The 14,012-nt window shown below is 42.4% G+C and overlaps 1 protein-coding gene across 12 annotated transcripts in view; it reads left to right on the top strand.

Annotated features, from left to right (window-relative positions):
• Window positions 1-14,012, top strand: part of NRG1 (neuregulin 1) — a 474,741-nt gene that overhangs the window by 337,036 nt on the left and 123,693 nt on the right. For 3 of the 12 annotated variants that reach the window (XM_065045628.1, XM_065045629.1, XM_065045627.1), the window contains exons 4-5: window positions 1,601-1,648; window positions 4,561-4,611. The exons of 7 other annotated variants lie outside the window; for them this stretch is intronic. In XM_065045628.1, coding sequence (XP_064901700.1) covers window positions 1,601-1,648; window positions 4,561-4,611 — 99 coding nt within the window. The remainder of the gene's footprint in view (window positions 1-1,600; window positions 1,649-4,560; window positions 4,612-14,012) is intronic. 2 more of the 12 variants (XM_065045630.1, XM_065045641.1) reach the window with 1 other exon arrangement.

The following is a 14,012-nucleotide window of genomic DNA, read 5'->3' as shown; positions in this document are numbered from 1 at the left end:
GCTCAGCTATGCAGCTGTCAGACCTGTTCTGTCTCCTGTTGTGACTAAGAAAGGTTAATTGCTCAGACAGCCCAACTGCACGACAGCAAACTTCCTCTGTACCCAAAAAATGGTCCTGAAAGCTGCCTGACTACGGGCCAGTGCTCTTAATGCAAAGGTTTTGACCTTAAAAATCATACTTGTCATACTCTTTCCCATGCCACACATCACTGGCTATCAGGGAACTGCTGCATAACATGTGGTCACACATTAGTGAAATGAAACTGGGACATATTGCCCAGGCAAACAAGACGTTTACCAAATAACACTGGACCAAAAAGGAAAAAATACAAAAGAAAATCTAGGAAGCAAGATGTCAAAATACAGGCTCCACACTGAGGCTTAAAGAGAGGGATGTCAAAAGGGAAGACGGACTGAGTTTTGTCTCTAGTCAAGTTTCTGTGGACTTTGAAGACAGTGAGCAGAGGGCTACTGATCCAGAATTACAGAACAGAGTATAAATTTTTCTAATTTGCCTTTTCCTAAATAACTCATGAAGTTTTTTAAAAAAATCTTTTTGTTTGGCCTACCAGAGAATTCTTGGTGTGCCTTGAGGATTCAGGGCAAGACTTCTTCCCTGACATTGGTGGCCTTTCCCATCTGTGAATTTGAAACTTCTGCAGCTTATTGAACTGTGCCACTAAGAGGCTGAAAAGTGTTTTGAGAACTTGGAGAAGACTAAGATTGTTGATGCATACAACTGAAGGGTGATTTGTTCACACCTAGGAAATTGTGCACAGCTGTGGCTTGCAGAGTCAGCAGCACATGGACAGATGGATGTTGTCATTGGAGCAAGGTCTCTGTACAAGCCTTATGAAGCCTAAATAAAGACTTTCTACTTTCTGCTTTCTCCCATCTGTATTCTGCCAGGCATTAGTAGGGATCTAAGCATGGCAGCATTATGCCCCATTGCCATCAGCCATTTGAACAAGTGGGTGCAAGAAGTCCATGGCATTATGTCACTAGCAATAGAGAATCTCTGTCAGACCAGTATGGAAGAGCAACATTTCTCTTCTCTTCAGCAAAATAACTGTTTGGTTTTCATCACAGAGCCCCCAGCAGTCATCCTACAGGGGACTGGGTTTGCATGTGTGACTTAGAAGATTTTCCTGAAGTGGAAAGTGACATTATTGCATGTACTTACCAGCAATTCAAGTGATATGAAGATGAACATGTCTTCACAAAATTTAACTGCCTAGAAGCTTAAGGCATGAATACTTACACTGTTGGCTTCCAGAAGCAAAGCCACCTGCATGATTTCTTCTGTTGCCACTGATCAGTTATTCCCAGAGGAGAATGAGACATTGAACAACTGTCTTCTTTCAGAAGAAACAGTCTTTTTTATTTAGTTCTACTAGTAGACACAATATATATATATTTTTTCCTGAAAGGAAACTTTTGCTAGTCGGTGTCTGACTGCAGCCTCTGCCCACTAAAGCAGAATTTAAGCTTGCATCTTTGAGCACCTCTTTCCCGCTTACCTTGTCCATTCTCGGAGCAGAATGCTGTTGGAGGGTCATCTGACTCCATGTTATAACTTCTTGCCTCTTGTGTTTTCCAGAGAGCACCAGCAAGATACCAGTATCAACAGAAAGGACAAAAACTTCACGTAAGTTCAGTTAACAGAGTCTATCTCTTTCTCTTTATCTCTTCTCAAAGCTGCTTCTGCAGCTCTGAAACTTCTCTCTCTTAGCAGAGAACAATTCACTTACATCCAGCACTTCAATACCTGCATATTACCTTGAATAATGAAGCTACTTCAGGGACTGAGAAATTAATGAAGAAGGGTTAAGTGTACTTTTTAATATCCTGGAGTTGTATTGAGGATGCTAACTTGGCCTGCAGTTTTCAGCCTGCATTTTTCAGCCTCCAGCAGCCCCAGTGAAAAAGTATTTGAGTTGTTAGGAACTGTATTTTGAAAAAGCACTTGTTTCTCCTGTTCCTGTAAATCATGCAGCTGCATATGAATTTTCAGATTCTATAGACATATAGTTGTTTCTTCCAGAAAATGTGTTGCCTAGATTGCTTTGTTTCTCAGGGCTCTACAAGCAATTCCTTACAGCTCTGCAGGATCTGTGAATGTAGATAGGTAACTCTCTGTCAGTAGTTTAACCACTTTCGAAGCTACCTTGGCATACTAAGAGCCTTTTCCAGATGGTTTCCTTTCAGGCTGGTGGAATTTTGCATTCAGCATCCCACCTGCAGTTACGGATCACGTGGCTCCAGAGTTACTCCTGGAAATGACCCCTGTGAGAAGTCACTTTCATGATTTAAATATTAGGGTTACTTTCTATGTGGCTACAATACAAACAGTTGTCTTTACTGCTGTTTGGCTAAGGGAACTGTGAAGATGTAAGCTGAACATCCCAAGGTTTTACAATATGCACACATCCTGCTTGGCAAAGAAGTTGGGGTCCTACTAGCTTTTTTGAGAAAGTTATGTCTGGCGGAGACAGGTTTTAGTGTGAGATGACAGTGTTTGTAGGCTAGATAAAGGAAAACAGTGTGATTGCCAGATTTTGCATTTAGCATGCCTGCAGCCTTTCCTTTGATGCATCAGCGTGTGTGGCGAGCTACTTCTGAAATCTTGGCACTACTGCCTGACAGAAGAGCTACTGAATATGCCCATATTCTTTCATGTTCTCAGTGGGGCCTGTCACTGATGCTTCACTGGATATGTATGAGACCACATAGCTAATAGCAAGTGTCTTGTAACCGTTGGAACCATTCTTGTTCAAAGGAGGTGACATGCTGGTCACCAATTCCACTGGGCTTGTCTTGTCTTCTCCCTTGTGCAGCAAGAATTCAGCCCCTGTACTTTGCTCACTTCTTTCCCACGAACCAAATTTCTTGTTCTTGAGTGGTCTCTTTCCGTGCTTATGTCCCTTCCAGTGCCTGCTGTTACAGTCCTGTTCTCCTCTTTACTGCTGTTGTACCACTGGAGAGGAGGAGGCCGGGATGTTCAAAAGGCTGGCTGCATTCCTGATGAATGCCTCCGCTGGCATATATTATGCCAAGTGGCACATCATGGTGGTGTCCTGAAGGAGAGCAGAAAGCAATACATTCAGTGGCTGCTTGTTGAGGTCTTTTCATGGAGCTCTGAGTAGGCCTTTGCTAGGTGGCTAGAGCAGAGATGTGCTCAGTTCCAAACCCATCCAGGTACTGTCATTCTCACTGGTCGCACCCAGCCCTGGATCCAGACAATGTCACTTCCAATACCGAAGTCTCCTCTGACTTACAGTGTTTAGGGTTTGGGGCACTGCTGGTGTTTTCCAGTCCTTGCAAATGTCAATAAGTCATTAGTGTGTTCGCACTTTAGTTGGACATAGGCTATTGTGAGATGTTAGTGTTTAAATCACTGGGGGCTAAGTCCCTTGAAGTATCACTACAGTTACTTTTTGTTGATAGGAGGACTTACAGAGCAGTGTTACATTTTAAGTACGGTTTTACTCTGCCTAAAAATTGACGGTATTAGGCAACAGATTCATCTTTTCTGCCTCACGTGGTATGTTGTTAAATATTTCACTACAGAACATGCAATATGTCTGACTTGCTCCCTAGTATTCACAGGCTGGTTGTTGGCCACCCTGACTTCCTTCCTCCCTTTATGTAGTGACACATCACATTGCAGCCTTAGGAGAAGTGCAGACTCTTCCTTCTGCCTGACGGTACTCCTGAAGCACACTGTTGAATTCATTACTCATGCATGACACCGTATGTTTTCCTGGACTCTAAGACAGTGAAAGCCCATACAGCCACCCAAATGCATGGCGCTGGTTTGCTGTGTGGTTGAGGTTCCTGCATCTCAGGAAGTTCAGTCCTTGCTTTAGGCTAGCTTGTTTCTTCCATTAACTTTTTTTTGAGTGCTTCCCTTGTGTGATTTGTGTTGAGGTCTGTTTCCTTCTGCTGTCCTACAAGATTATGTGCCATCTTGAGAATGCTGCTGCTTTTCCCTTTCTTTGTAACCACTTTAGGGCTGGTGCTATGTCTCTGTTTTGTTTGGAACATGTCCTGCTCTCCCTTCCAACTACAGCTCTCTGCAGAGGTGGTGGCACTCATGGACCCTGCTCTTTTTCAAGTCACTGAGATCCTTTAGCAATAGTTGTGATAGACCGGGTGCCCTGACTGTCCATTTGGAATAATGTGAAAAGAAGCTATTATTTCCTGGGTCAACATGTGGAGCTTCAAGAAGCACTACTTTGTGCTTTCCTCTGATGCTGTAACAAACAGCTGAAAACTTTGCTCTCTTTGCCAGTTTTCTCCTGGCTTTTGCTCTCAGGACTATGGAGCATTTTTGCTGCAATTGATTATTCACAGTGTGTGTAGAACATGCTGTATCGACTTTGAAGTTCTTTGCTTTCTTGAGCTATCTCATTTTTTTCTCTTCTTGGGTTTCCGATTACCCGGGGAAAAAAAAATAAAAGAAAGCTCCACTGGGGGATTACGTTCAGGCTTCTCCAGTATAACAATGTAGCTATGGCTGTATTCTTACAACTTTGTTGTTACTTCTCTGTGTTGCAGAACCCATGTTTAGGATACAAGCTTCAACAGAAGGAACAAACACTTCCTCCTGTAAGTATGTACAAGTTGTTCCAATTATTGCTGGCAAGACCTTCAGGTAAACTTCTCATTCCCTTGCTCAGAAAGAAATATGCTTCTGTCTGAATCTACAACATGGGATTGGGAGTGACTGGGTAGGATTCTTGTACTACAGTTGTTATTTGTTATATTTTATGGCTATAGCTCTCAGAGCCATGTCCTTTGCGTGTTGAGGGCTAAACACCTTCCTTCAGAAAGGCCAAAGCATATGTTTCATCAGGGCAAAGGGGGAGGAAACTGCTCCAGGGTTTCCTACCTGGAATTTCCTTCCTTGTCCTCCCCAGGCAACGTATGGCTTCAAACACTGTCTCCTCCCCCTCTGCCTCCACAGCCCCTGTCCCTAGGGTAGCTGGAACCTCCTCAGGTTCAACCATCACCAACTGCAGTGCATTTCCCTTCATTCCCATGCCAGCTGGTGCATATTAGAGCTCCTTGTGTTCTTTCTCCTGTGCCCTTGGGAAGAGGATGCAGAAGGCAAGGACCAGAAATGGTTGTCTCTCTGCTCATCTTGGGAGCACACTGGGAGCTGTAGGGGTGCCAGTGAGGAAGGCAACTCTTCCTTTGTAGTGATGCTTCCCAGGGAAGCATTCTTTACAGCCATTATCCTGTGCATACTCACACTCTCACCCTCAAGAACCATCAGGTAGGGCCTTCCAACTTTTTACTGGACCCAGATCCACCATCTAACCAGCCTGGTTTTGAGCTGTCTGGAAGGACACTTCACAGGTCAAAGTCAGCAGAGTTGTGGGAGGTAGGGTACTGACCTTCTAAAGCAGTAAGCGTTGCTGGCTGCCAGGGATGGGATGGCAGGTGGGATAGACCAGTAGTCCAACCCACATCAAAAGTTCCATTGTGGCTATAAAATATGGTCTATGCTCTATAGCACACATCTATACATAGATGCCTAAGGGCATCACATCTGATAGCTACTGAAGCAGTACAAGGGGGAATGGTCAAAGTTAAATCTCTGGACACAATATTCTGAATACTTTTTATAATTTATATGAGATGCAAAGGATTTATTTTTGTAGATTTTCTTCTCAGCTATTAGACTGATTAGTGTTTTAAGGGTGTGTTGAAGGAATTTTAGAAACATGACGTGTTATTTTAAAAGACCAAAAAGATTTCTGCCAGCAAGGTGAGAAGAGTTAATGGTTTTGGCCTTCTTTATTTATTTTTTTTTTTTTCACTGGTGCATAGCAGCAGGGTAGGCAGAAATAATTCCTAGAGCAATTTAAAGCAGCCCTTTCTTTTTGTTCCATTCTCCGTTGCATTGATGTAAATTGGGAGTAGTACTATTCAAGTCACTAAAATAAGTAATAGAGAAGAGAGAACAGTATTGGATATTGCTGTCTATGCTGGAAAGGAAAAGCATTACAAATCAGGAGGGAGCCAATGTTCATTGCTAACAGATGTGAATGTCTACTCACACTACAGAGCAATGAGGGAATTGAGTCCATGTAGTTATTCTAAAGTTGCTTAGGGCTTTTCTCTTCTGAATTTCAGTGGGACATGTCCACTTCACACTTGTCACTGTCAATCTTGTAACAGCTACAGGAGATAAAATAAACTGTGTCCTTTCACTTCTCAGACAATAGCAGATGTTTCAGAGAGCATGCCAACACTGTCACTGTTGGCCTGGCACTGGGAAAGACCTGAGAACAGCAGAGTGATTCAGTAGGCTCTCTCCCTCAGGCTTTCACAAGTGAACAGACATGTGTCGTACTTTGGTTTTTTGGAGTTCCAGTGACAGACAGATATTCAGAGAGCTAAAAGTTTAAAAAAATACCATCTCCATAAGACACTCCACAACAGACATCCCCAAACTCAAGGTGCATGTGTAGCTACACTCCTCAAAATCCAGCCCATTTTTAGAGTGTGGGCTTCCATTCTTCAGTAAAGAAGAAGGGAAAGACTGTGATGCATTCCCAGTTTCACATAAAGGGCTGGTGATCAGGTTGTGGGTTCTGTAATCCAAGGGACGAGGCACAAATTCATGCTTTTGTTGTCCTGTTTCATAGAGTGAGACTTTGTGGCAGTGATTGCTAATGACACCCCAGCAGATTGAAATGCTTCCCACCTTGTCTTCCATCCCAACCCTAGAATTGTTCCATATATTTTTATTTTATACTGTGTAATATTGAAGCCTACGTTACAACGTTTGTTTTACTTGACAATGGAGCTCTCTGTGATACAGTTTTTCCCACCGCATGAACAAAGCGACAGCAATTGGAGCTTTGTGTGCTCTCACTACCAAGGAATCCAGAGGCCATTCTTAAATATGTCGGAACAATTTTGGGATGGAAGACGTTTTTCCTACCCTTGTTTCCAAGACAGCAGTGTTCTGAAACAAGCGCCTTATGACTGTTACTTTCCTCTGCTCAGGAGTTGAAGTGAAAGAGCAAATCTGAGACTTCACCCTAGTGCCTTGGTTTTATGGGTTCAATCAACTATGTATTCAAGAACAGAGAATAAAAATGTGGTGGTCTTTTTACTATTCTGGGACTTGTTAAAGTAATCTTGGCTTCTCACTCTGATAGACAAACATAGTGTACATATGGCAGTCTTCCCTTTCTTTAGAAAAGTTGCCCAAAAGCTCGCATCCTTGTTTGTAAGACACAACATACCTGGAAAGAAATTCAAAAGCAGTCAGGTTTCCTAGATTAAAATCATCAGTACTGCATACAGCCTCCTGGTGGAGGTATTCTGCAAGAACATTTGTATGGTGCAAGAGGGGAGAAGGGAAGTGGTGGGATACAGGCTGTTTACAGTGACCACATCTCCTTTGACCACATTGCCTGATAACTATTAACAGCCCAGTACAGGTGTACAGACCAGGAGTGATGCACCACCTTAGCGTACTGATTCTATGGACAGCAACGGTTTGGAAACCCATGCTCTGAAGGCTAAACTGGATCAAAAGCTGATAATTTGTAGTAGCAGGAAATGAATAAGTTGGACAGAGCCAGAGCCTGTGGGAGTGTATTTCAAACTCCTAATTACAGACAGAATCATTTGCTTAGCTGAACCTTGTATCATTACCTTCATGCCCTTGTTTCTTCTGCCCAATAAGGACTGCTCCCTAAACTGTCTATGGAGGCACTTCCTCCAGCAAAGAGACGGCATACTGTCTGCTCTGTATGTTCCAGACCTGATTGTCTCACATGTGGATTCTCAGTTCAGATTTGTCTGAGTGTGCTAGATGGTGAGCCAGCAACCATGACACTGGATGTGCTGGGAGCAAGTTCTCTGCTACATGCATCCTCCTGTTCACTATCTAGAGGGTTGATATGATGCCCAGCTGGAGGCAGGAGTATGGATGAACAGCAGGTATGAGGCTGATCCCACCTTGTTTCTGGCTTCTTTTTCAGAAGACTATAGAACAAGTTTGTTTAGCTTTTGGCTGAAGGGAAAGATCCAGTGTTGGTCGTCTGTCCCATAGATGACTTATAATCTCATTTTCTCACAGACTTTCATGATGGCCTCTAAAATCTGCACAGGAATTTTAAAAAGAAAGATTAGTGGGAGAAGAGATGTGTCAGTTTGGACTGCTCATCTCTTCTCTCTGGAATTATTAACTCACAAGCTCCAAGCCTGGCACAGCAAAGCACCTTTTTAACACTTTGTCTTCTCATGGTGCAGTAACAGATTAACACCTGCATACTAAATGGAGAGCACATACAGCACATAGAAAGGAGGCATACAAAGGCTTTTTGCCTGTCACATTTTCTCAAGTACAATACTGAGCTGCTTGGATAAAAAAGCTCCATGCTGAGCAGTAAAACCTTCTGTGACATGGTCATTAGTTTATAGAGTACTTTTAGCAGGAACATTTTTGCATATATGTGGAAAGCAGCCTGGCCAGTAGGTCATCATTTATGTTCTAAAATCTTAACAAGCAAGTTAAGTTTCTGCTGGTTTCTGCTTTTCTTCATCTCATGAAGTGAAACCAGTCTTCCTTTCCTCTATTTATTTGTGTACCTGACAGTAGTCCACTTTCAAACCCCATGAATTTTGTCTAAGAATCACACAAACCTGAATAAGTGCTTCTGGAAGACAGGAGGCTTGGGCCCCCAATGATACAGGTTTTATGTGGCTGTTTCTTCTGCCTTCAGGATACTTATCCAAACCTCTAAAGATCTTCTGGTTTTGTTGCTATTTCAAACAATTGTTTGAAGGATCATCTTGATTTGTAACAAGTCCTTAGACCACTCAGGTTGCCCTGCTTTCTGATGTTTGGAGTTTTGGCTAGATTTCTTATTTTATTTTGTTAGTAGTCCTCATGCACAGGTACTCACAAGAGTGTGTTTGTCTTCAATGCATGACCAAAATTTGTGGAATCAAAAAGACAGATGAAAAGTGAAACTCTGAGGTCTTTCCTACTTTCTGAGGTCCATGTGAATTGTAGTTCTTTTCAGATACAATGTGACTTGGTGACCAGATATCTTACAGCATGGCAGATTATAATACATATGGAGTTTCTGCATTAATTCAGTTTATTTTGTTTGGTTTCATTTTATTCTGAGTTTGGCAGATGTTAATTTCTACAACCAAGAGAAAAAGATGATGGTAGTATGGTGGACAGTGCTGCAGCACAATGTAAAGATCAGAAAAAAATCAGAGGACACTGCCTAACTGTTGAACATGTGTTTGACTTCTTTCATCCCAAAAAGGTTCTGTCGTTTTGACATAAAACCTAAATACATTGTTACCAGCTCAGTGACTGCTGAAATGTGACTTCCTGTGGGTGAAATAGCAGAATTGTTTTAGGAGAGTCTCATAGCGAGGCAGAGTCACTTGGGACAGGATGAGAAGAGAAGAATACTGTAATCAATTAAGAAAGCTGAAGGAATTCATATGGTGAAGACTATTACTTAGGTTGCAGTTATGCTAGTACACCACGAATCCGAACTCCTGCTCTTGAAATAAGTTAGTCTGACATCTTCAGCTGTCAGCATTTAGCTCATACACTCCACAGATGGAAAGGCTGCTTCCCCAGGAGAGCTATATACCTGATAGACTGGTGGGACAGTGAGCCAGAGGAAAACATGATACCACCTCATGCATTTTTCTTTATTATTTCAGAATTTTTATTTTTCTGAATAATCATCTCTGGAGAATACACTTTGCTTTGGTCTGAAGATAAAGCAAGTGAGCAAGAGCAGGAGCAAATAACTAGTTCTTGTCTAATGTAAAATGAGTTTAAGCCTCCTGGTTAGTGAAATCCTATTGAAAGAGCAGGGATGAAAATGTGTCAATCTTCTGTTAAAACCCGTCACAATGTGCAGTGTTTTCCAGTTTCTTTCTCCACAGTGTACAGTAATTACAGTAGGTAATGTAGTTGTAATTTCAGTACCCTTATGATTTGACCTGGTGTGACAAATGCTGTTTCCTGTGCTTAAATTTCACAGACAGGGCAAACTCATGTGAATAGATAACACTTTCCAGAGACATAGCTTTCAACTTTTTGCATGGTTCCCAGTCTAAGGCTCATGTGATATTAAATGTCTGCTTACGAACCACTTAATCTTGCAGTGTTTTTTGTAGTTGCACTCTTGGTCGCCCCATCTTGACCTGCAGGGGGGTTTGGGCTGGCACTGAGGGCCTGAGCTGGGTTAGTCAGCACCACTGGCAAGTTTGTACATGTCACACTTCTAAGATAATATCACTAGTATAGAGTCAAGTCTTTTCTGTGCTGGGAATTCTTGTTTATTTCTTCCTTCAAGGAAGTCAGAGAGGTAAATGACGATGATAGGTATAAGCAATATTAAAATTGGAAGAAACTGACATAACATGATGGATGATCATAAAAGGTAAACCTAGGGTGCTAAGTGGAGTGAAGCTGAGGTGTAAGCTGGAGTGCTAGAGCACTGTTTGTCCATTTCATCATTATCATGCTTTCTTGTGCCATTCTGGCTCACAACTACTGCTTTTCAAAACACCTGAGCTCAATATGAAGGATTAAGTACACTGAGACCTTTCTCAGGAGATAGTATGGGTACCACCCTACCAGGTTTGTTCCCTTCACTCTAAGCAGTCCTCCCACATCATCCCAACAGTCATCGCAACTCTCAAACACTCTCAGGTGCCTTTATACCATACCAGAAGTAATTAGTCATAAATCCATATTCATGCCATAAAAACACCACCTGGGTGGACCAAGACAGTCTTCCCACAATTTAGACACTAGGAACTGGAAAAAGCAATCATGTAAATTATTTTTAAAGAAGCGCAGAGCCATGGTGAAGTGGTGTGTGATGTAGATGTAGCCCAACCACAATGCTTGTCCTCGAACTGAGAGTATGATCTGTCCTCTTTGCTCCTGAGCAGAGCAGGTGCATTTGGGTGGTCAGGCTGCCTAACCCACCCCAGCCTTCCTGACCACAGTGTACTTGTAGGGCATAGAGTAGCTGATGTTACACCACAGACTTTCCAAGTTCAGCAATCATGGCTATTACCCTTAAACAGAGAGATGAGACAGCACCTACTACACTCCAGTCTCAAGCCAACAGAGGAGACAACTTTTTCCAGCATGGAGCATTTGACTTTTTTTGTTTGTTCATTTGTTTCTGTTTTGTTTATTCAGCACAGAAAAGCTCATAGAATCACAGAATTGTTGGGGTTGCATGGGACCTCTGGAGATCATCTTGTCCAACCCACCTGCTAAAGCAGGTTCACCTAGAGTAGATCACACAGAAATGAGAGTTTTGGATGTCTCCAGAGTAGGAGACTCCACAACCTCTCTGGGCAGCCTGTTCCAGTGCTCTGGCACCTTCAAAGCAAAAAAGTTTCTCCTCATGTTTAGATGGAACCTCCTGTGTTTCAGTCTGTGCCCATTGCCCCTCATCCTATCATTGGGCATCACTGAAAAGAGTCTGGTCCCATCCTCTTGATACCCACCCTTCAGATATTTCTAAGCATTTATAAGATACCCTCTCAGCCTTCTCTTCTCCAAGCTGAACTGACCCAGCTCTCTCAACCTTTCCTCCAGAGCACTAATCATCTTCATAGCCCACCTCTGGAGTCCCTCCAGTAGTTCTTTGTCCTTCTTAAACTGGGGAGCCCAGAACTGGATGCAGTACTTCAGATGTGGCCTCCCCAGGGCAGAGTAGAGGGGCAGGAGAACCTCCCTCAACGTGCTGGTCACACTTTTCGTAGTGCAGCCCAGGATACCATTGATCCTCTTGGCTGCAAGGGCACATTGCTGACTCGTGGTCAAGCTGTTGCCACCCAGAACTCTCAGTTCCTTCTCTGCAAAGCTGCTTTCCAGCAGGTCAACCCCTAACCCGTACTGGTGCCTGGGGTTACATTTGCCTTCATTGAATTTCATCAGATTCTTCTCAGCCCAGTCCCTTCAGCCTGTGCAGGTCTTGCTGAATGGCAGCACAGCCTTCTGGTGTATCAACCTTTCCTCACAGTTTGCTATCATCAGTAAACTTGCTGAGGGTGCACTCAGTCTCCTCATCCAGGTCACTGATGCGGTACTCCAGATGTGGTTCAACAGGTTCAACAGGACTGGATCTAATACTGAACCCTGAGGAACCCCACTAACTACAGCCCTCCAAACAGACTGCACAATTGATCACAACCCTCTGAGCTCTGCCATCCAGCCAGTTCATGATCCATCTCACTCTGCATTCGTCCAACCTGCACTTCCTGAGCTTGCCTATGAGGATGTTGTGAGACACAGTGTCAAAAGCCTTGCTAAGTCAACATAGACAATGTCCACTGCTCTTTCCTCATCTACCCAGTCAGTCATATAATCATAGAAGGCTAATAGGTTGGTCAAGCATGATTTCCCCTTGTTGAACCCATGCTGACTATGCCTGATAAGTTTATTTTCCTCCATATGCTTGGAGATGATGTCCAGAACAAGTCATTCTGAAAGCTCCTTGCTCCAGAGCTCTAAATGTTCAGAATTGATATTGAATCAGAAGGGGTTTAACTGGACACAGCTCTGCAGCCTGAAGCTTTTACAAACACCATGTGCCCCTGAGCTTATGTTAAATTTTGGCATTTATACATGTGGTGGTAATAGCTCTTCAAAAGTTAATATAGTCATTTTTCTGAGGTTTGTGAAGTAGAATCTGAACTTTATTACTGATATTTTATCTGGTAATATTCACAATTATTCAATACATGATTCTTAATAACACACTCAAGTGTCTGACAGGTGTTTAGATGAGCTTTCCAAAATGTCAGCAGGTTTCCTGATTGGGATTACTGCCATGGTTGATTTTTAAAATAAAAAGACAAGCTATGCTCCAGGGAAGAAATATGAGGCATTTTTTCAATAACATTTATTTTGCAGGCAGATATCTAGCTGTGAAAGCCACAGCTACCTACATTGTAGAAAGTAAACCATTAGATCTACTGCTGTAAATTGTGGAACAAATTCTCAGTGAGAGAAAGTTTTTCCTAGTCTTTTCAAATTAGAAGTAAGCTAACCACATGTGATGCTTTTATTTGTTTGAAATATCTGTGGTTTTATATATAGTAACAGAGGAAGTTCTTTCAGTTGTAGCTAAAATTCTGTTCATGCTTTTAAGCAGTGGCTTACAATGCCATGGGGCATTAGCTCAACAGTTTAGTTGTTGTTCTGAGAGAACAGTAGGTTTAAATGTCTGGTACTTTTGCCTGATTAAATGCCACCCCCCTAACACCACTGTTTTTTTTTTCCATTCCAAGAAACTAAAAAAAAATAGCACTGATTGTTTGAATTCTGTAATATTTTATGTTATTTAAAGCAATGCAAACATGGAGTAATTCCACTGAATCCACAGGACACACAGTGAAGTAGGAGTCTAATCTTAAACTATACTTTTTACACTGTTACTATGACTTTCATTATTTCCCTGGAATGGCTCTTTCCTTCTCTTTCCCACTGGGGAAATCTTTGGCTTAAAACAAGCTGCATAGATCTTTAATATTTTAATAATCTACACCAAATCCATTACCTGCCACAATGATAACTAATACTTGACAGACAGTAGGATAACAGTCGCCTCAGAGCCTGCAAGAGAGCAGAAGAATCTTAAACACTAATTTTGCAGGAAGGATGAAGAATTGCTTTGAACAACAATGCAGCACATTCAAATGTGTGCTTGTCATGGTGCAGAACTGGTGTTTCAATTCTCTGGTGTAATGAGCTCTGAATTGGATACTGTCCCTGGTTACTAGGCAAGCTACATCTACAGAGTGGATGTTTGTAACTCCTTCATGTATTTGTCATTTTGGAGGAAAGGAGGAGACTAAGATAGGTCCAGGGAAGGAATGCTGTGAATAAGGATTCCGTGTGTTTTTTGGTAGACTAGTAGTTGAACCAATGTAGCTGTGATCCCTAAGAGCAGCAGATCAATCCCAAGCTTTGTGAG

The sequence above is a fragment of the Columba livia genome, chromosome Z (genome assembly GCF_036013475.1).
Source record: "Columba livia isolate bColLiv1 breed racing homer chromosome Z, bColLiv1.pat.W.v2, whole genome shotgun sequence".
NCBI lineage: Eukaryota > Metazoa > Chordata > Aves > Columbiformes > Columbidae > Columba > Columba livia.
This window is presented reverse-complemented; position numbering and strand designations above follow the sequence as displayed.